This window comes from Mytilus trossulus, chromosome 6, assembly GCF_036588685.1.
Source record: "Mytilus trossulus isolate FHL-02 chromosome 6, PNRI_Mtr1.1.1.hap1, whole genome shotgun sequence".
Lineage (NCBI taxonomy): Eukaryota > Metazoa > Mollusca > Bivalvia > Mytilida > Mytilidae > Mytilus > Mytilus trossulus.
In genome coordinates, this window is record NC_086378.1 from 75,771,524 (window position 1) to 75,793,546 (window position 22,023).

Below are 22,023 nucleotides of genomic sequence, written 5' to 3' on the forward strand. Positions count from 1 at the left end.
ATGGATTATTTGGTTTATTACCGTAACTGTCAGTTTAATCCCATAACTTTAAAGACACAGTGTCAGTAAATTGTTGCAATTACATTAAGGACATTGTCACTTTGTTGTCATAACTATAGGAACATTCAATTAATTGCATGACTTTAAGACCCAGTATCAGTAAGTTGCTATAACTTTAAGAAACAGTGTCAGTTAATTGTCTTAACTAAGAAACAGTGTCAGTTAATTGTCTTAACTAAGAAACAGTGTCAGTTAATTGTCTTAACTTAGAAACAGTAGAAACAGTGTCAGTTTATTGTCAAAACATTAAGACTTAGTGTCACTTTATTATCATAACATTTAAACACAGTGTCAGTTAATTTTCATAACATTAAGGCACAGTGTCAGTTATTTGTCATAACTTTATGAAACGGTGTCAGATAATTGTCATAACTTTGAAACAGTGTCAGTTTATTGTCGTTACATTAAGACATAGTGTCAGTTTATTGTCATAATATTAAAACACGTTGTTAGTTGATTGTCATAACATTAAGACACATTTTTTTGTCATAACATTGTGACAGTGTTAATTTAGTTTCATAACTTTATGATGCAGTGTCAGTTTATTGTCTTAACTTTAAGACAGTGTCAATTTATTGTCATAACATTGAAACACAGTGTCAGTTAATTGCCATAGCATTAAAACAGTGTCAGTTAATTGGTATAACATTAAGACAGTGTCAGTTGTTTGGCATAACATTAAGACCCTGTGTCAGTTAATTGGCATAACATTAAGACAGTGTCAGTTAATTGGAATAACATTAAGACAGTGTCAGTTAATTGGCATAACATTAAGACAGTGTCAGTTAATTGGCATAATATTAAGACAATGTGTCAGTTTATTGTCATAACATAAAGACAAAGTTTCAGTTTATTGTCATAACATTAAAACAGTGTCAGTTTTGTTGTTATAACATGATAACAGTGTCAGTTTATTGTTATAACATTAAAACACAGTGTCTGTTTATTGTCATAACTGTGGATACTGTCAGCTTGTTGCCATTACTTTAGGAGCAGTGCCGGTATTGTAGATTTCAGAGTATTATATAACATTATCATGTCTCATGCCTGCCAACTGTCACTATTTGTGGGGGATTTCCCCCATGGAGGCTCCAAAAATGAAATTTTGAAAGAGCAATTTTGTCCACAATTTTATACAAAACAATAAATTTCAATAGCTGAAGGATTGTAAAATTATGAAAAAGCGAAAAAACAACATTAAAATGTATTTGAAGAACCCCTTGAAGGTTTTGTAGGGCTATAAGAACCATCTAATATGTAAAACCCCAATGGACATTTTGAAAAGTTGACAGGTATGGTGTCTTGTTTACAGCATCATTACATAATAAAATTTACAGAAATATAGGTTGTCATAGGCAGTTATCATGAATAGTATTAATACACAGAATAGTTTGTAATACCTGCAGATATGAAGCTTATTTTTGGTTTGTTGGACTATAATGGGTTTTTTTCCGATTGAGTCTATGGTGAAGTCTAGTATGACCAACTTTTTGTGATTAGGCTGCAGGTGGGGGGGGGGGGTGTGAAATGGTATGGTCTTGTTTTATACCTACATATCTGGTATAAATTGTCCTGCCTTTTTCTAACCTATATTTAGCCTATTTAACTCTTCATTGGCAAAGTCAACACCAACTGGATTTCTGTATGAGTACATTGACCAAGGAAGTGACTTGTAGATTTGTTTTGTTCACTGCATTTCTGTGATAACATCTGGTTGAGTGTTACTGAGCAGTTTGTAAAAGATAATTATAAATACTGTTGAGTAGAAAGGCTTCAGTCAATTTCTACATTAATTGAATAGTTTCTACTTTCTAATGGTGTTATTTTATTACAATGGCTTAGGGCTGGTTCTGACTATTCCCTAGTAATGACGTGATCAAGATTAATATTTTGTCATGCAGAGTGTTTTCATTTCTATCAAAACAACCATTTCTCTTAGGATTAGATTACTTGGTGCAAATTACTGGTTCAAATTTCACAGAGGAAATAAAGAGTCAGTTCTTTCAAATAATCAGAATAAAATAAAATTTGAATTTAAATGTTTAATAATATCTATTTTCTATATTGGTTTCAAAAGTGCAAGTGCATTATTAAGAAATTTTAGGCAACTTCCTGCCTTTTAGGGGTTAAATTTGTCAATCAATAAATGTTTTTGTGAAAAATATCTTGATAGTTTTATAAATTAATTTGAGAAAATTTGTTTCTAGCAATCTGAAAATTCTATATAAATTTCATTCTTTAAATCTTCAAATTAAATACAAAAATTGGATTGGCTCTTAAATCTGGAGATATTTACCGATTTATTATGTTCTATTTCATTCTCATAAATTTTCCCCCACCTTTCAAGAAGTAGAAATCCTAGTAATGGAAAAGATATTGCATATTGAGGCTGCTTTATCGCTATGTTTATGTCACGAAGTATATCATGTAGGTGGCTATTACATTAAATAAAGTACTGCCCCATAGTCCTTGAAGGAATGCGACTTCTAATCCAACCAATTAAGTCTTCTATTAAATGGTCAACACCCTCTTGAAAACAGGTGCTGTTTGTCATCTGAAGCCATCAGTTTCTTAGGGTGGTAATGGGGGTACAATGATGACGATAAACAGTAAGAATTCTAGCCAAATTATTTTTTTTGAGGAATCACGTTAAATATTTTCCCAAAATAATGGTAAAGATGTTTATTTGAGACCTCTGACGAATAACGATAAGAATGTTTTGACAAATTTAAATCATGGTAAAACTTTAACCAGTTTGATGCTAACAATAGCCAAAAAATGACTGTTTGACGCCTGAGTGTAAAGTCATTCCTACCTTCATTTCTACACTTGCCTGCATCAATATATTGTTCAATTTTACTTGTAATATATGTGAAGGCTGTTTTCAAACAAAATGACAGTTATTTATTTTATTTTTCAGAGAGGCATCAGTAGATACATCTGATTCCCAGAAACAGCCTTCAGCTTACATGGTGGAGGACAAATCACAGAGGGAGGATGCTAAGTCCACTTATGTTGTAAGGATAACTGATTAGAGATTATGTGTGTACACTACCTGTATGGAGATCTGACACTGTTCTGTTTTACTTTCTGTAGTAGAGATCCCTATAGGATTTTCCAAATTGAAGATCGTTTTGGTATTTTCAGCATTTATTGCAATTATAAAAATTTCAAAAAAATTTAAGGACATAAGTAATTGTCATTGATGGAATGATAATAATTAGAACAAAAGTAGAATGGAGCATTTTCAAACTTTATAAGAGAAGCATGGACATAGAATTTATATTTCAATTAGAATGTAGTTTTTATGTCTAGGCCAATAGGTGAAGCAAGCTTAAAGGTTTTCTCTTGTAAACTTGTACATATACTAGCTTCTGGATACCTGATCCTTTAACATATCATTTGAAAATAATTACATTAGATGTATGTTTCATTATAATACGATATTCTGATTGGCTAACTGCACATCACATGTTATTCCGTAAACAATTGCATCAGACAATAACATTTATCATGCATGATGACACGAGGTCCCACAATAAAGTGCACAGGTGAATTAAATAAAACTGGATAAAACACGTGTTTTCATGATCCTAGCTAAAAATGTAATTATAAGTATTGAATGCTTCTTTTTGTAACTTTATAGGGTTGTAAAAGCGTTGACCGTGCGTACATTTTTAGAATGAAGCGCTCATACAAAATGTACTTCGGTCAACGTTTTTACCACCCAATAAATTTACAAAAAGAAGCATTCAATTCTTAATTAGAAAACATGTTAATGTTGAAGACCATAATTTGACCTATAATGGTTTACATTTATAAATTGTGACTTGGATGGAGAGTTGTCTCATTGGCACTCCTATCACATTTTCCTATATCTAAGGAACCATAAACTGGGATCCTGTTTAAATTTCTCTTCTGTCATTCTTAAATGGTATGCCCTTGATAATTAGAGAATAAATAGCCAACATTTTTGTTTCCACAATTTTTTTCTAAAGTCATTTGATTAGATTTCACCACTACAAATTGATAGTGCTAAAAGGAGAAAGTAGGATTTGGGAATAAAACTTCTAGACCTAAGTACAACATACCTATTTCCTTTTATGTAATTTAAAAATGATTGAAATAAAAGTAAGAACTGTTGAAATGAGAATTGACCAATGATAGACATTTTTTTTTGTGACTTAACCTTGAGTTTTTTAGAGTTATGTCAACATGTATGTTACAATCTTTATAGAAGACCAGCTAACAACAAAAGATTGTACAATGTATAGCTACTTTAAGTCTTTGGTTTTCATTCATGGTGTCATCTTTGTTTAGATATATCATTATCGTAATGATTTTCATTCACATTGTTGTAGTAAAACATGATAGTTCTGAGTGTCTTTTCTGTTGTAAGGATTCTATGATTATTTAGTTTTTCAATCGGATATTGTTATAAGATAGTTAGCTATGACAACTAATTGACTGTTGGATATATAAGTTTTATTTCTTTGAAGATTATTGTTAAGTCGAATTATTGATGGCAGTAGAAAATGAAAGAAAAATTGTAAATCTTAGTTTGGCTCTCTGGAAAAATAAGTAATATCCGGTGTAACATTGTAATCCTATAGAATTAAAGACAACTTTTATTAGTTCTAGAATTGATATATTTTTTAATTCAAAAAAATCACACAAGAGTTTGAGTTCAAGGTCTATTCTTTAGTTTTTATTATCAAAATAATTTTATGAATGTATAACACTGTTTCTTTTTGGTTTAATAAGATTTTATTTGTTGAAGACAATAAGGATTTCAAATTTTTGGTGTCATGGCCTTTAAGTGCTGACTATATAATACAGGTTCTTAGAGTTCACATTGTATTGTCATATTTGTGATTTTGAAATATGTGGTAGACAGAGAAAAGTTCTTTAAAATTCTTAAAATCAAACATACTAAGGTTACGGTGCTTTTTTCCAAGGTAAATGTGTTTCCAAGTAGTTTTTTTTTGTAAATTTCAAAAAATGTTTTGCTACGTTTCGAAATTGTAGGAAACAGTTTTTTTGTTCCTCGTCACAAAAAGTATGTCTTTCAGAAATTCTTGCTAGATTTTAAAAAGACTTATATTTTAGTTTTATATCAACTTTGCTTGGATGAGTTTGAAAAATAGTGCCACACACTATTTTTAAAAGAGTTTTACCCCTTGGAAACATTAGTTGTATGGAATTATTGCATTGTTATCACTCTCAAGTGTACAATTCTTGCCAGGTTTTTAAGATCTTATATTTTTGGTTTATATCAACAATGTCTCAAACCAGGTCAAAAATCAGTGTGAATCAACAATTTTTAAGAATCTTGCCTCTTAGAAATATAAAATTCACTTCAATAATCAGCTTTTCCAATTTATTTGTCATGCTTGAAGATATTGATTTGATAATTTGTTACTTTTTGTTTAATCATGAAAAGTTACAGATAATTTTAATTTTGTTCCAGTCTGAAGATTTTTTCAGAGTTATGGTCCTTGGACTTAGGGAATTCATTTAAATAATCAGTTTTCAACACTTTTTTCGTCATGATTGAAGATATTGACTTGATATATGTTATATCTAGCTTACACCATGACAAATTAAAGATCAAATTACCAGTACTAAGATTTTTTACTGCTAGGGGATCCAAACTTATGTATCGCCAAGCAATACTCTCAGAATGCTTGTTTACTACAATGATACTTTATTAACAATATATTGTCAAAAATAGGGCGTGATATCTGGTTCGTAATAGGAATTCTACAGACTAACAAAATTAAAGATTTTTTTTAATTAGTTTGAAAAGTTTAAGTTATTAACTGTGAATTAGAATAAATATGTGATGCTTAACTTCTCTCATAAAACTTTATGAAGCAAGTACACCCACACATAGTTGACATGATACATTTCAATTTCTCATTTTGCGCAGATAATATTTCAAATGGAGAAAAACTGGAGCAGTTCGTATTCTGTATTCCTACCTAGTCCTATAAAGTGGTGTTTAAAATATGTATATGTAATTTCATTCCATCCAAGAATATTTGCGTTTCAATAATTGTGACATAATCTAACATGGCTCCAAGGCCACTCATTAAATGTAATTTTCCTGCTAGAGAATCCTTTTATAGTGTCAATTATAGCTATGATGCTGTAGACTTTTAATCCCTATATCTCAACAAATTCACAATGTCTTTAAGCTCTATCTTTTCCATTTTGTTCTGGATTGTTTAATCCATTTTGTTCTGGATTGTTTTATTTAATATTCTCTTGTCCCAGATTATAATTGAATCAGTGACGCATATTGAAAAAAGAGTAAAAATGTACTGTATAAAAGGAAATTTCTATTTGACCAAATTTATTGTTGACAATTGTTCTGATTTTATATTTAAACCAATCGACGTCTTTGTTTTGGTGACACTGACATTCACCTTGTTGGCTGACCAAACATTAGGGGGTATGAGGGGGTCTATAGTCTTACTGGAATTCCAGTGATTTATAGGAACCATTATTTATTTAAAGTCCAATAATGTTTTTGTTTTGTATACTGTTGTTTGTTTTTTGGTCTTTTTATTTATTTACCGAAGTATTGCAAGTGTATTTGTGACATCAAATTTTTAATGTCCTTTTGGTTACTTTAGCTTCTCTTTTGCACTTGCGCATGTTTGAATAAAATTGCATAACTGGAGACAACTTTTTGATTGGTGCTCCTTAGAAGGAGGGATACTCTCAAACAGAACAGCTTCATTGCAATCTGATGAAATACAAATCTAATGTCCATGCTTTGCCTATAAGGATTTGACAACACTGTATTTCTTTTTGTTTAAATGACTTTTTGTGTTCTTTTGTTTTTTCTGTGAGGTTTACTTTTCAGGATCCTCTAGTTTTGTTGTGAGGATACACATCTTTAAAATTTTGGAGGCAGATATTTCATTAGCAATGATAACAATCAGATAATAGATCATAGTGTTGTCAGATCCTTCTTAGCAGAGACATATAATACATTGTATTATATGTCTCTGTCTCTGTTCTTAGCAAAGCTTGGTATATAAATCAGATTGGCTTTATTGATAGTTTTAGTTTGTATTTGGATCATGTAGGATTCTTTAAAGAAGTGTATTATGCCTCCCAGTTGAGTACAAAATGTATTCAAGATAGATAGTTCAATTTACCACCTCTCAACTGGGAGGTATGCTGATTGAACTATCTATAATAGATATATATTGTTGTCAACAGCTTTAAGTCCTGCAATCTTTTCTTATAAATTATTTAAAGGAATGCTTAGTGTAATGTTCCCATTAGAAATGGTCTGAAATTACATGCTTAAAATCTAATCACATGATGCAGTGGTTGAATCTGTTTCTCTAATGATATTTGAAAAAAATATATTTCTTATTCAATGATTGGAAAACATGTTTTCAGTGTTTTTTGTGAATTCATCATTCATTGTTATCTTCTTTTGTGACGTCAGAATAGAAAATTCAGAAGAAAGCAAGATCATTTAACATCACAATTAACTTTTGACCAATGAAAAACTCTCAGATCCAATGATTAATTTTCACAATCACAGGTTGATAATAAAGAAATAATCAACCCATCTAGAAAAATATAAATTTGCTGAAAATTAGAGAAATAAAATTCATTGTATCCAGTTTGTATTGTAGGGAAATGGAATAAAAAATCAATGTTTACATTTTTATTAAAAGGTGAATACCTTTCATGAGGCAATAAAATGCAAAAGAAAACTAGTGTTTGCTTCCTTCATTGGATGATCAATGTATAATAAAGTTCTCCAGTGAAATTTTGTGATGAAGAAAAAACCATGATGACAGTTAATAATTAGTTTGAATCTATAAAAGATATTTCTAAGGAAATTAAAGATGGGTTGAGAGGAAATTATTTTTGGGTGACAAAAAGCATTGTATATTTAGTCTTTGTTAAGATGCAATGCCTTGTGGGTGTTTATGTTGTTGAACTGTCAATCCTTGTATCTAATGGCCAAGGTTTATAATTAGTAAATCATACTTTATGAACCAGTGTTACCATATATACAGAACCATTATGTGTTCTGTGACTTTGATATTTTAAGAGCTTATTGAAGGGTTGAGAAAAAGTCAAGAAGTTTAACTGAAAACGAGTTAAAATAATAAAGAAAAAATTGAAAATAATTGCTAAGTATTAAAGGCAGTAGTATATATTTTTCAAAATACTTTAAAAATGGACAACAAGAGAACAACTAATTCTGGACCCTATATTTCACCCCCTCTCTTAATTACAAAACTAAACAATAAACAGTCTATATGATGATTCGTTAATGGAACCTTTTTATACTAAAACAGCAGGAACCTAGTTACGGCAAATGGTTTTGATGTACTAGTTCGATTAGAGACTATGATTTTTGTCTTGCCTTTGATGAAAAGTCACGGAAAGTGAGATATAGTGATTAACCTGTCAATTTGTTGTGTGTTAGTTTGAACCCTGCTTGCAGCATGTGTGTGTTTGAATTTGATCTTAATTGACAATTGATTGCAAGTTTTGCATAATGTTCTGGTACTTACAGGTAACTGCAGCTCAACCCATCAATTAAAAATGCCTTTAATGGCTGCATAAAATAGGTGGCATGTTTAACACCAACACAAAAACACACGGGGAAAGATTTACCTATTTTAAGCTTTTAAGCTTAAAATCAGATGTGACAATGTATAATGATAATTTGATATTTAAATTAGTGAAATCATATTTTAAAACAAGTATTTTTTTTTCATATTTCACAGAATTTAATGAAAGAATTAGAAGAAGAGAGAGAAAGAAGATGGAAATCAGAACAAGCCAGTATGAAACTGGTCGATCATATTAAAAAATTACAGGTCAAAGGTAAAATGCCATAACTTAACTATTTCCTTGTTTTTGCTAAAAACAAATTGTCTCTTTTGGTCTCATATATAGCTCCTCAACTATTTCAGTGCTCATACATCCTTGGGGCTTTAAAACTTTTGTCTGTTGAAGGTAATTGCAGAATTGTGAAAGATTGTTACACCAGCGTTTATCCTTGCTTTGATCAAATAAAATATGTACCATAGCTTAATTGGTGTCAATTTCCTAAATAAAGGGATAAAAATTGATTTTTTTTACAAATCACTATTACTAAAATTTTTATTTTCTATTTCAGTAAAAGATGGAGATAATTTAAAAGACACCGCCATAGAAGCTACTTCTAGGTTAAAACAAAACCTGACCAATGAAAGGGAAGTTAAACTGAGGCTTCAGGACCAGGTTGATAATCTAAAGGTAGAAATTATTTAAGACCATTAATGGCATAAAGGTTATATAAGGTTGTCAAGAAAAACTATAGCTAGCCAGTGAATGTTTAGGAATATCTTAAAAAGATATAAAATAGGATTCTGCATATAGATGATACTTGCTATCTTTCAACTGTAAAACCTCTATATAGTTACATGCAAGTACTGTAAATTCAGAAATTGTTGCATGCATTTATAATTGCGATTATTCAAAAATGGTCAAAATATAGATTTATGTATTGTGATTTTTGCTTTATAATTTGAAAAAAAATTGCACAAAGGTCTATCTTTAAGTTTTTAGAATGTGAGTTCTGATTATTGCGATACCCACCCAGTCACATTATTTGCATTAATAAAAACCTTGCAATAATCTGTGAATTTACAGTTGTGTTGTAATGATCTTGCAGTTTTAACCTTTGCAAATGATTAACAACTATCTTTAAGCTAAATTCAACTGATTTTGTAATGCTTCATTTTCTTAGGCCAAAATAGTCACCACTTCCTCTTTTGGTAACCTAATATTGATTTATGATGTAACAGTAGTCTATATTGTAGACTTTTAAGTGAAAGCCTTCACAATAAATGTCTACAATTTCATACAAAAACAACTTAAGGGATAGTTGTCTCATTGGCAATCATACCACATATCCTTATTTTTATGTTTTCTGGTCTGTGCATCCGTTTGTCCGTCTATCGTACCGTTCCTTCGTCTGTGCGTCCGTTCATCCCGCTTCAGGTTAAAGTTTTTGGTGAAGTTAAAGTCCAATCAACTTGAAACTTAGTACACATGTTCTCCATGATATGATCTTTTTAATTTTAATGCCAAATTAAAGTTTTTACCCCAATTTCACGGTCCACTTAACAAAGAAAAAGATAGTGCAAAGCTCATAATAAAGTTTTTGGTCAAGGTAGTTTTTGATGAAGTTAAAGTCCAATTAACTTTAAACTTAGTACACATATTCCCCATGATATGATCTTTCTTATTTTAATGCCAAATAAGAGTTTTTACCCTAATTTCACAGTCCACTGAACATGTAAAATGATAGTGCGAGTGGGGCATACGTGTACTATGGACACATTCTTGTTTATTGAGAAGTTATTTACAAATATTTTTAGGAACAAGTGAAGGCTATGACACAACATCTTTCTGTTGCCAAGGAAACAGAAGACAGCTACAAGAAAAGTTTGAAATCTTTGGAGGAAGTAGCATCTAAAATGGAGCGGGAAAAACTTCAACAACAAACACATGAGGTAAAGAGGTTGGAATTAAAAAATGACATCATAATTTGTGTTTTTATAACTCTTATTTGATTTGCATAAAAACAGATACTGAAATTTGATTGGTCCATTATCATTTTTCCCCAAGGTTAACCTTTCAATAGACTATGTTGCTAAAACAATTTTTGTAACCTTCATTGTGATTGAAAACAAATGCCTGATACAGATGCATGGGATCAAGGGGTTCAAACAAATTGTGTTTGAAAAAAAAAAAAAATACATAACTGTTGTTTCTTTTCTTAGGATTAATAAAAAAAATGTTATGCATTAAAGCTTGGAAAAATGCTACAATTTACCAAAAAATGTCCATTGAAATTTCATGAATGGGCTTGGTGCACTAACATTATAGGATAACTTGATGTCATAGAAATGAAACCTCTCAAAATGAAGATTATTCCATTTCTTAAATGCTTCAAAGTTAAATAATATCTCAATAAAATGAAGTTTTTGAGGTAGGAGTTATTTCATTGCAGATTCTATTGCATCAATGGATTATAGAAAGTCATTATGGCAACTTCAACTCCTTAGTTATAAAATGTCACTTGTGCATTTGATGATAAATGGTAGCCAATGTTCATAAAAAAAAATAATTAAAAGTTGTAAATGTTTGAGTTAAGAATTAATAGGATTAAAAAAAAAATTCTAGAGGTTATTGATGTATAAACTGGGTCACAAACTTAACAAAACAGTCCTTAGGACTTTATTCAGTTGTTAATTAATTACCCCAGTTTACACATCAATAATCTCTAGAAAAAATGTGTTTAATCCTATAATGACTAGTGTCCTTAATTAAATTCAACTTTATAATTCATTTGGTCTTATATATAACTTTTTCATTCAAGCTTCACCGATAAGTTTTTTTTTGACAAAATGTATGTCTGGCATACAAAATTTTGATAAGGTATCTATGATGAGTTTATTTATTGATCAAGACATAATTATTGGACAAAATATATGATTGCAACAATTAATGACCTTTAAAAAAGTGTAAGCATACAAAAAATAGGTCACGGTCATAAAAACCTTGATTGGTTTCTGTTATATACCGGTAGTAGGAGGTAAATGTATGTCTGTCAGGGTTTATGATACAATGTACCAGATTTTCATTAATAATTGCTCATATAAAGGTCAGTTTCTCTGCAACTATAAAAGTAGGTTATATCTATTTGGTTTATAGAATGATTGGAAGGCAAACTTGTCCTTGAATAAGAGTGTCTGTGACCTTGACCTTGGATACATCCATGATTCACAGAATTAATTTTTGTGTTACCTATAGTAAAACATTCACTTCAAGAACTTTTAGTTTTAATTAAGGCAAGTCCTTAAAGAAGAATTTTCTAGCCTGTGTCTTCTTGCAATTAAGCAACCCAGTTAACACATCAATAACCTCTAGAAATTTTCTGTTTTACTACGTTTAAAATGAAGTCTTCACCAATTCTAAAAGAAATAGTAATTCAAGATATAAGTGTAAATAGATTTTAGGCAAGATATTCGAAGTATTGATGTGTAAAGTACAAGTAGGGGATTTTAAGTATTGTAATTTAATTTGTCATTTAAACCTTCAAAAATCAAATGAAAATAATAGTTTTCCTACAGATTGTAATTTCAACTTCACTTTTTTGAAATTTGTTTGTATAGCAATTCAAGCTTGAATCTGGTTTCATTTGTTGAGCTTTAAGTTTTCCATGACAAATGGCCTTACCAGAGATAATTAGTTTATTCATATAAACAGACTATTGAGATAAATTTGTTTTCGGACAATAAGCTGGTATAAAAATTAAATGCTAAGATCCTTTACAGTTGTCAATATTCATGTATTGCAGTCTGTACCACGATCGTCTGAAAATCTGATTATGCTTAATGGTTTTGTGCTGATTTCCTCTTCCAGTCTTGTTTAAAAGTAATGACTTTTAAATTTGTAAAAAAAGTTGTTTGTCTGACTTTCAAATGTTTTGAGTTAATTTAGTTGAAGTTCCTAAGCAGATTTACATGCATAATAATAATAACTTTTAGTTTTATTTAAGGCAAGTCCTTAAAGAAGTACTTTCTAGCATGTGCCCTCTTGCAATTCAGTAACGGAAATGAATTCAACAAAAATACTGAACTCCAAGGAAAATTTAAAACAAAAGTCCCTTATCAAATGGCTAAAACACCTCAAACTAATGAAAAACAACTGTTGTATTCCTGACTTGGTACAGACATTTCCTTAAAGACAAATCCCTCTATTGTTTATGCGCATATACAAGCGCAACAGTACTATGCCGTCAGCGATTTATGACGTCACGGTTTCTGCGAACTGGAAACGTTTATTAGAGTTATTCCTCTTTGAACCGATGGAGAGAGTAACAATCGCTTTGATAGATTAATTTGCCGAGAATAAAATGAGATTGTTTTTATATATTAGACATGTTCCAGAATTGGATAAAATATGAAAAATGAAAAGAGAGTCAACTACACAGCAATCTAACAACAAAAAATACACAAAAATGACTGTAAAGAAACGAAACAGAATCTGGATACTCGACAACGAGATGAGCCATTCAAATTTCAATATAATACTTTTTTCCTGTATTTTCTACATGTATCGACTTTCGTAGGTTCTTAATTATATCGATACTTCACAAATCATTAAGAAAGTCAGAAAATCATCATTTATTCTGGTCATGTCCTCAAAATTTAATGTATCTTTAGCAATAGGTACATTACGTACCTATATATGGATATAGCAAATTGCACTGACATATTTTGAATGTGTACGGCACTTACATTTTTACATGAATATAATAATTAGATATCTGATAAACACCTACAAAACAGTAACCTAACGACGCATACATGTAAAAAAAAGTACATCTAGAGAAGTTAACATACAATACAAATACAAATACAAATATTTTATTGGCACAAACACAATTACAATAATTGGCAATGGCCCATACAACTGGTATACAAATAGTAATGACGCAGCAATTAAACAATACTGCATAGAATATCAATAGGCATATTTGGAACAATGAAATGTGCACTGTTATAAATATATCAATATCATCAACAATAAATGGTTTAGAAAAAAAAAAAAGTTGGACAAGAGATGCCTTCTGACATTAGTTTTTTTTATATGACCATTCCGAGTTTGTTCCGATTTACTAAATTTGATATTTATGTATAAGGTGCGCAATTTTTGTATATAAAAAACATAATCGTGTCTGTGTTGAAAAGTTGTCGGAATGAAGAATTACAGAGGAATGCATATGGAAAAAAAATCAATTAAAAAAATTTTTGAGACAACAGGTCGGACTAGGTTTTATTCTTACTCGCGGTATGACAGCTGTATGAGTATACTTAGACTGAGTTTCTAGCAATATTACGGAATATTTCGGTATTCTTAGATGCCTAAGGATGAATGATCAAAACAGAAAGGATGTTAATTAGACCCCGTTAACACTTGCACGGAATTGAAATTAAATCGATCTCTGAAGGATGTCTCTGGGTGCGGGAATTTCTCGTTACATTGAAGACCTGTTGGTGACCTTCTGCTGTTGTTTTTCTATAGTGGGGTTGTTATCTCTTTTATACATTCCCCATTTCAATTCTCAATTTTATTGCAGATCTAAATAACCATTTCGTTAACAAAAAATCGTAGAAAATTGAATAAGGAAATATTTGAATCATTAGATAATTATATGCTTCTGCATTTATTAATTCTTTTTTTGATTAGCATGTTATAAGTAATTAAAAACAAAGAATTGTCAGAAAAAAATACTTATAACGGTCATTTCGTTAGAGGATAAGTAATTTACAGAAAGAAAAAAAAATAATGAATACAATTGAAAAGATATTTTTTTAAAAGGTGCATCGAATAACGCACCTATAGCGAATATGGAACGAAGAAGTAACCGGGCATCACTTGAGCACTGAAACGAATATTTACGCCTTAGTAAAGGGTTATTTTACCTCTTAGAACCAATATATAGCATCAGAATATTCACTATTTTAAAAATAATGTCTGTTCAACAAATAACCTGAAATGAAATGTTCATAGAAGCATTCGTGTGTACATTTGTACAACGCATTGTTTTCCAACCACCGCATTTATATTAAGTGTCTGTGATACTGACTGAAAACTAAGTACTATCATGTGCAGATTAATGTGAATTTATCGTAGTTTAAAACAAAAAAACAACAAAAAAGCAAATGACGAGAACTGGGTTGTCCCTAATTTGTAAGAATATAGCCTAAACCGGTCGAACGTCTTTCGACGTTGTTTTTTAGAATTGGCGCAATGTGTTCCCGCCAATTCAATTTGTTTTCCCCTTTTTAGAAATATCTCTTTTTCCATTACGGTGACCCCATCTTTTTATTTCCTTATTTTGTTAAGATATAAACAACGCATATTCTATTAAAGACTCATGGAGATATTATTGGTCAATTTTCTTTAAACTTGATTTTTATAGGTATTTCACAATAAAAAAAAAGGCGGGAAAACTATTATAGAAACTTATCGTTATTATTTTCCACTCAGAAAATGGTGATATTAGTAAAATAGTTTGTATTAAAAACTAGGTTAACAAAACCGAGAAGTTTATATTAGATACGGACTTTAAAAAAATATTATACTGCTATTGACTAGAAGTCCTAATTTCCTAATTCTGTGAAAAAGATGGCGTTTTAAATCGAAAACAAGATCGGTGACCCCATTTTTTTATTTGCTTATTTTAAAGCTTTTACCTAGTCTAAACTAAAAATCAAATATAAAGAAGATAGTATTGGTAGATCTGAATAGAAGGATTTGTCTTTAAGCAGAAAATGGTGGATTAAACTTGGTTTTATAGCAAGCTAAACCTCTCACTTGTATGACAGTTGCATATACATTTGTCATTTCATTAAATTGGCAACAATGTGTGAACAAAACAAACAGACATAGGTAAAAATGTCAAAAATAAGGGTACATAGCATTCAACGTGTTTTAACCTTAATCACTTAATCACTATAAAAACAAACAAATACTTCAACAAAAAAAACCGAAGTGACATAGACACAAAGCACATGAGCAAAAAGGAAAGACAAGAATACCTCAACAGAACAACACATTGGGGGGACGCATAAGTACCAAGCCATGATCCCTTGTAGTTCTACAGCTCAGTAAGTTATTTAAAATAATGTATATGTTAAACAGACATCAGCCTATTTTTTTCCAGCAAAAGAAGATAAATGATGCTAACATGAAATCTGCAGCCCTACAGAGAGAGACAGAATTGTTACGTAGTATGGTGGACAAACAGAAATCTCAGATACATCAACTACAGGACCTCTTAGCAAATAGAGAGCAACAGCATAGGTAATATATCTCTCTGCTTTTAACCTCCCAATGCTCCTCATAGTTCCTCCAAATAGGCATATTTTATGGTGAAAAGTACAACTGCTATATAGCTTATGTATCCCATCTCTTTCCCAAATGATCCCTATTTACATAGTTGTCTCATATATATAGTATAGAGAAGATGCCATCACATTTCTCTTGATATATAAATATTTTAAGCAAAAAATACCTACTACAGAGAAAGCAAAGCAAATGTTACATTGCTATTTATTATATTAATTTGATGCAACAATTTGGTCACAATAACCTAAAGTTCATACTTGAATGATTTTGTTAAGGTTTTGCTAAGTTCAGGTATTCATAGTGAAATATCACAAATGATTTATCTAGCTTTCTACTTATTGTGTTGTTAAACCCTTAGTGTAAATCTTTTAGATCATGGTTTCTTGCTTTTTAAGCCTTGCTGACTTGACATTTTATAAAATAGTATTTTAAGTGCATTTAAGGAAGAACATCTTTCAGTTTAAAAAAGTCAATTTTTTGTTTCATTTCATTCATACCTAATATTTTTTGGCACGAATTTAAAATTACATTCAGATCATTGAAATTTTACTTAATTTGCATCAAGGAAATCGTGGTCTTTCAGCATTACTTCCTATTTCAATAGACAAGTTTATTTCTGATTCTAATTTCAGCAATTAATTACCCCAGAAACCAACTTTTCTTATTCATTGAGGAGAATGCCATGTTGATAAATTTGTAGGTTTGATAATGATTAGATTAGTTAAGTTTTTGATGACTATATAATAAATATCAATGTATCTGTGAAGATCAGTTAAATTCTATCCTATAAATCCTAATACAAAGTGAAGTTATAAATGGGATGGCATATAGAGTAAGTATTTTCTCCTATATAATTTCATTACACAATCCGTGGTGCAATTAAGGATAGAATTCTGTTGATTTTTAGTACATTAGCTACGTACCTTGGATAATACATCTATTATTTGCTGTCCTTGTTTAAGCTAAAGCTCTCAACATGGTTTGATTGTGATTAGAATTACATTATTTTTGTAAAGATATATATGAGGGTCCGTAGATGAGGCCTTTATTTTTGTGTTCTTTAATTATTTGTTCCAATTTTTCTAAAAAAAAAAGTTGGCTATTATTTCTATCATTTGAATTTAACAGAATCTCTTTATTTTATATTCTTTAAACTTCAGGCCAATTTTTATCTCTGCCCTATATTCTGTAAACCATTAAATCTGCTCTTCCCAAAAAAATCAATTTATCAGTTTTAAAACCATTCCCATTATTTTCATTTTTAATAGGGATCATTCACCTTGGGTTATATGTTTTTTTGTCGAGCCTTCGACTTTAGTCGAAAAAGCGAGACTAAGCGATCCTACATTCCGTCGTCGGCGTCTTCGTCGGTGGCGTCCACAAATATTCACTCTGTGGTTAAAGTTCTTAAAATATCCTGGATTTGTACCAAACTTGGACAAACGCTTGTTTATGATCATAAGATAGTATCCAGAAGTAAATTTTGTAAAAAAATAAATCCATTTTTTCCAAATTTTACTTTTAAATGGACATAGTTTTTCTGAGGGGAAACATTTCATTCACTCTGTGGTTAAAGTTTTTAAAATTTTAATAACTTTCTTAAACTATCCTAAGTTTTTACCAAACTTGGACAGAAGCTTGTTTATGATCATAAGATAGTATCCAGAAGTAAATTTTGTAAAAAAATAAATCCATTTTTTCCATATTTTACTTTTGAATGGACATAGTTTTTCTGAGGGGAAACATTTCATTCACTCTGTGGTTAAAGTTTTTAAAATTTTAATAACTTTCTTAAACTATCCTTGGTTTGTACCAAACTTGGACAGAAGCTTAATAATGATCATGAAATAGTATCCAGAAGTAAATTTTGTAATAAAATAAATCCATTTTTTCTGTATTTTACTTTTAAATGGACTTCGATTTTCTTCCAGTTAACCATACATACATGTACAGTCTGCAATTGTTTTTAAAACATTTATTAGATTCATAAACTATCCTGGAATTTAACCAAACTTGGACAGAAGCTTCTTACAATCAGAAGATTGTATCAAAAGGAATATTTTTATTGAGTTTTTCCCTCATTTTTGTTGAGCCTGCGATTTACAGCAAAAGTAGGCGAGACACTGGGTTCCGCGGAACACTTACAATTTTTTTTTACACAGGAATGCTAAAGACAGATTTGCTTCTATTTTTTTTAATTAGTTCATTTTTATGCCCCATTTATGGGCATTATGTTTTCTTTTGTGTGTGTCTGTTCCTCAGTCCATCCATTTGTCCTTCCAATCTTCCGTCTGATTAAAGTTTTGTTTGAGGTAGATTTTAATGAAGTTGAAGTCCAATCAACTTGAAACGTAGTATGCATGTTCCTTATTATATGATCTTTCTAATTTAAATGCCAAATTAAAGTTTTTACCCTAATTTGATGGTCCACTGAACATAAATATGATAGTGCGAGTGGTGCATCTATGTACCATGGACACATTCTTGGTTTTTTATTTTATTTAGAAATATAATTGTATCCTTATAACAGTAAAATCATACACCTGCTAGTCAAAATGCTTTGTAACTTTAAGAATGATAAAAGATATGATTTTACTCAAATTACATTCCAAGTTGACATCTTTGTTGTCAGTAAATAGTTGTTAAAAATCTGGCCTCTTGAAAAAAATTGAAGCAAGTTTAACTCTTAAAGTAAAATCAAAGCAACTGTTTATTTTAAACATCTGATTCTTGACCTAACTTGAACCTATTAGTGTAATGTGTTGACTTGATGACATTTCTCTCAACTCATTAATGGTAAAGTGTTTTTCTTCATGCCTTGTCCAATTGTTAACTGGTTTACATGGTAATATCTTTAATTCTAGGATTTTCTCTTAAAGTTTGAATTGATCTTCAAGTGATTTATTTAATACAGAACATTTATTCTGTCCATGAAAACTTGATGTATAAGTTCCATTTACTTGATTGTATGATTAGTTAACAAGATTTTAAATTTGGGGGATTTATGTTCTGATTTTTGTCTGAGCTTTAAAAAGAAAAATCACAAACATATAGAACTCCTAGGAAAATTCAAAACGGAAAGTACCTAATCAAATGGTAAAATCAAAAAGTCAAACACATCGAAGGAATGGACAACAACTGTCATATTCCTGACTTGGTACAGGAATTTCCTTAAAATATTGCTTTAGTTGTATTGAAATGGATATAGTCAATATCTTAACATTAAACACAAGAATTTTTTTTTTCTAAAATGGCATAAGATATAGTCTTCTTATAAAGGGCATTTTAATGTGTAATACTAGAAGTTGAATTTTTTCGATTTAAACTATACAAATTTTGACATAAAAAAAAATGTAAATAAAATTATCAACCACCTACCTAAAAAGAAAATGATGTGGGAGACGTTTTCGTCTGTTTCTGTTAATGAAAAATAACATTGTAAATTTCTCATTTTAAATTGCTTTTAGTTTTAAAAGAACAAGGGAATTCGGGGTATTATATAAAGATAACTATGGTATCTTATTACACCTGACATTTACGTGATTTCTCAACTTTTTAATGAATAATGACAACTAATATGATTAAGTATCAAAAGTTGTTCAGTTATTTAGCATTTAATTTCACGGAGGAAAATTTGAATTTTGAATATTATATAAAAGGAAATAATTTTTGAGTCAGCAGGATCGAGTTCCAGTAATGGATCTGAAATCTTATTAAATAATCCTGAATTAATCTTAGATTATGTTCTTTGTTGATGAAATGCAAGTACTTTACATCTTTCTACTTTCAGAATATTAAGTGAAATGTAAATGGGTACCATACAAGTTTTTATTCATAGCACATATTAATTTCTTCTTTTAGGGGAAAATCTTGTTTCTTAAATTTCTGATCAGGAAACATATGCCTTCCTGAGCCAATGAAATACTTAAACAGATGGTCAGTTTAAATGAACAAATGATTTGACCAGAGTCGCGTACAGCTTTGAAATGTAGTAATTTGTGGGTTTTATTTGAAAATTATTTCCACTTTCTTACTTTCTCGGCTCCTTATATTTTATTTTCATAGATATTATTTGGCCATACATGCACCTTTCTTTCATTGATTTTTGACTGATTGTTTTGAATAGTTGACAAGTACAACTAAGACATTTATCTTTGTCAACAATTTATTAAATCTTTAGAAGGTTATCCCATACACATAGAGGTGAAAAAAACTACCATGTTCCCTCCTAAGATATCACACTCTCCCTTTTAATATATATACTTAACAATGTGCTTATCTTATCTCTATTTCAGAGAAGAAATGAAGAAGCATTTTTCTCCTGACAGCCAAGAATTGAAAGAGCATATAGATATAGAGGTGAAAAAGTCAAACAAAGATTTTATTCGTGAAATGAAAAATCAACAAGAAAAGTGAGTAAATAATTTTCATCAATGAATGAATACCATTTGATTTTTGCTACATTTATGTAGGAGTTCTGTTGTATGAGTTCTTTCCGTTTATAAGATATCCGTCTGTCTTCTGTCTACCAATGATTTGAGGAATATCTCTGTATAGAAAATAATGTCTTCTGATTTCCTGTGCAGTATATAACAACATAAGACTGTCTCGCCATTCAAGGAAATTAAATCTTTTATCATTAATTACAGCTTGATGAAAAAGATTATTTTTTGCAAAATGTTCAGCTAGAAATATTTCATGCTTAGTTAGGTTAGAATGATGAAAGCATTTGTACTATGAGTGTGCTGTTAGCCCAAAAGTGTAATGTTGGTTGGCCAAAATAATACCATTTATCAAAACAAGTACAGAAAAATGAAAAAGAAAAAAAATCTGAACGCTATCACTATAATTAAGTGTGAAAGTATTTCAGATCCTACTGACTACAAGTTCAGAATGTAAAATAAAGAATTATACAATCTGAGATATGTATGAAATATTTGCCACTGAACATTGAACATTGAGCAAACATCAATCATCATTCTAAAATAAAAAGCACATATATATATATTCCTTACATTGAACTGTTGACAGTCAAAAAGCATTATTGTCTTTTCTATTAGGTTCTCTTATAACTGAAGTCTATGTACAATATTTGATAAATAATGTGCAGGATTTCATCAATAACTTTTATAAATATCATGAAAGCAGCAACCAGTTTCTTGTCATGCAACACTGGTTAATCTCTTATTATTTACGACAGACTTATGCACTTCAAATAGTTTATATAAATTTAGAAAAATTGGACATGAAAATTTAATGAGTAAATTTTAAAAAATAAAAATTTATGATTGTAAACAAGTGTTCAGGGATTTTTTAATAGTTGTGTCAAGGCTTCAGTTCTTCAAACGCTTTCAAATATAATACATAAATATTGGCATTACATACAAAGAGGAGATTCAATTATGGTACAGTATTCAAATTCAAAAACATTTACATTTTATAAACAGCAATATTCTCAAGTTGTGATCTTTTTCACTGAAAGTTCATATAAATGTGTGTTACTGACATTTATGTGTAAAAGGAAACACAGAAAAGGCAAGCCAAACGTTCAGTTGATTGATACTGATATAGGTTTAATACCACCAAACACATTATGTCACATCTGGTTTCATGTTTTAAAGATTCTAAAAAATGTGTCCTTGAATTTGCAAAAGTAGGAATTTAACCCAGCATTTCATTGCAGAAAATCTTTGTGAGTCATTAACATTTATTTTGGGTGTTTCAAAGTACATGTACCAGTATTTGTTATTTGGTATCCTAAAAAGAAAATTTTAAAAACTGGAGGTGACCTTGTTACTAAAGCTTTTAAGCAGCTAAAAAAAGAATGAAAAGTGTTTTGGTTTACTTCCAGTGATGGTTATTTTCTTTTATGCCATGCAATGTGGTGTGAAATCTTTTACTGTGGTACTGAACAGGATAAGACTTTATTCATGCCAAGTATAATTTTGGTTTTTTTTAGTGCCAATTTAACACAGACTACATGCGAAAGTGAAAAATAAATAT

General features: G+C 30.1%; 1 protein-coding gene across 1 annotated transcript in view; it reads left to right on the plus strand.

The window, feature by feature from the left end:
- The window catches only part of LOC134721855 (leucine-rich repeat and coiled-coil domain-containing protein 1-like), a 98,400-nt gene that overhangs the window by 49,709 nt on the left and 26,668 nt on the right, over positions 1 to 22,023 (plus strand). The window contains exons 10-15 of the mRNA XM_063585111.1: positions 2,981 to 3,077; positions 8,835 to 8,934; positions 9,230 to 9,348; positions 10,476 to 10,610; positions 15,836 to 15,975; positions 20,316 to 20,432. Coding sequence (XP_063441181.1) covers positions 2,981 to 3,077; positions 8,835 to 8,934; positions 9,230 to 9,348; positions 10,476 to 10,610; positions 15,836 to 15,975; positions 20,316 to 20,432 — 708 coding nt within the window. The remainder of the gene's footprint in view (positions 1 to 2,980; positions 3,078 to 8,834; positions 8,935 to 9,229; positions 9,349 to 10,475; positions 10,611 to 15,835; positions 15,976 to 20,315; positions 20,433 to 22,023) is intronic.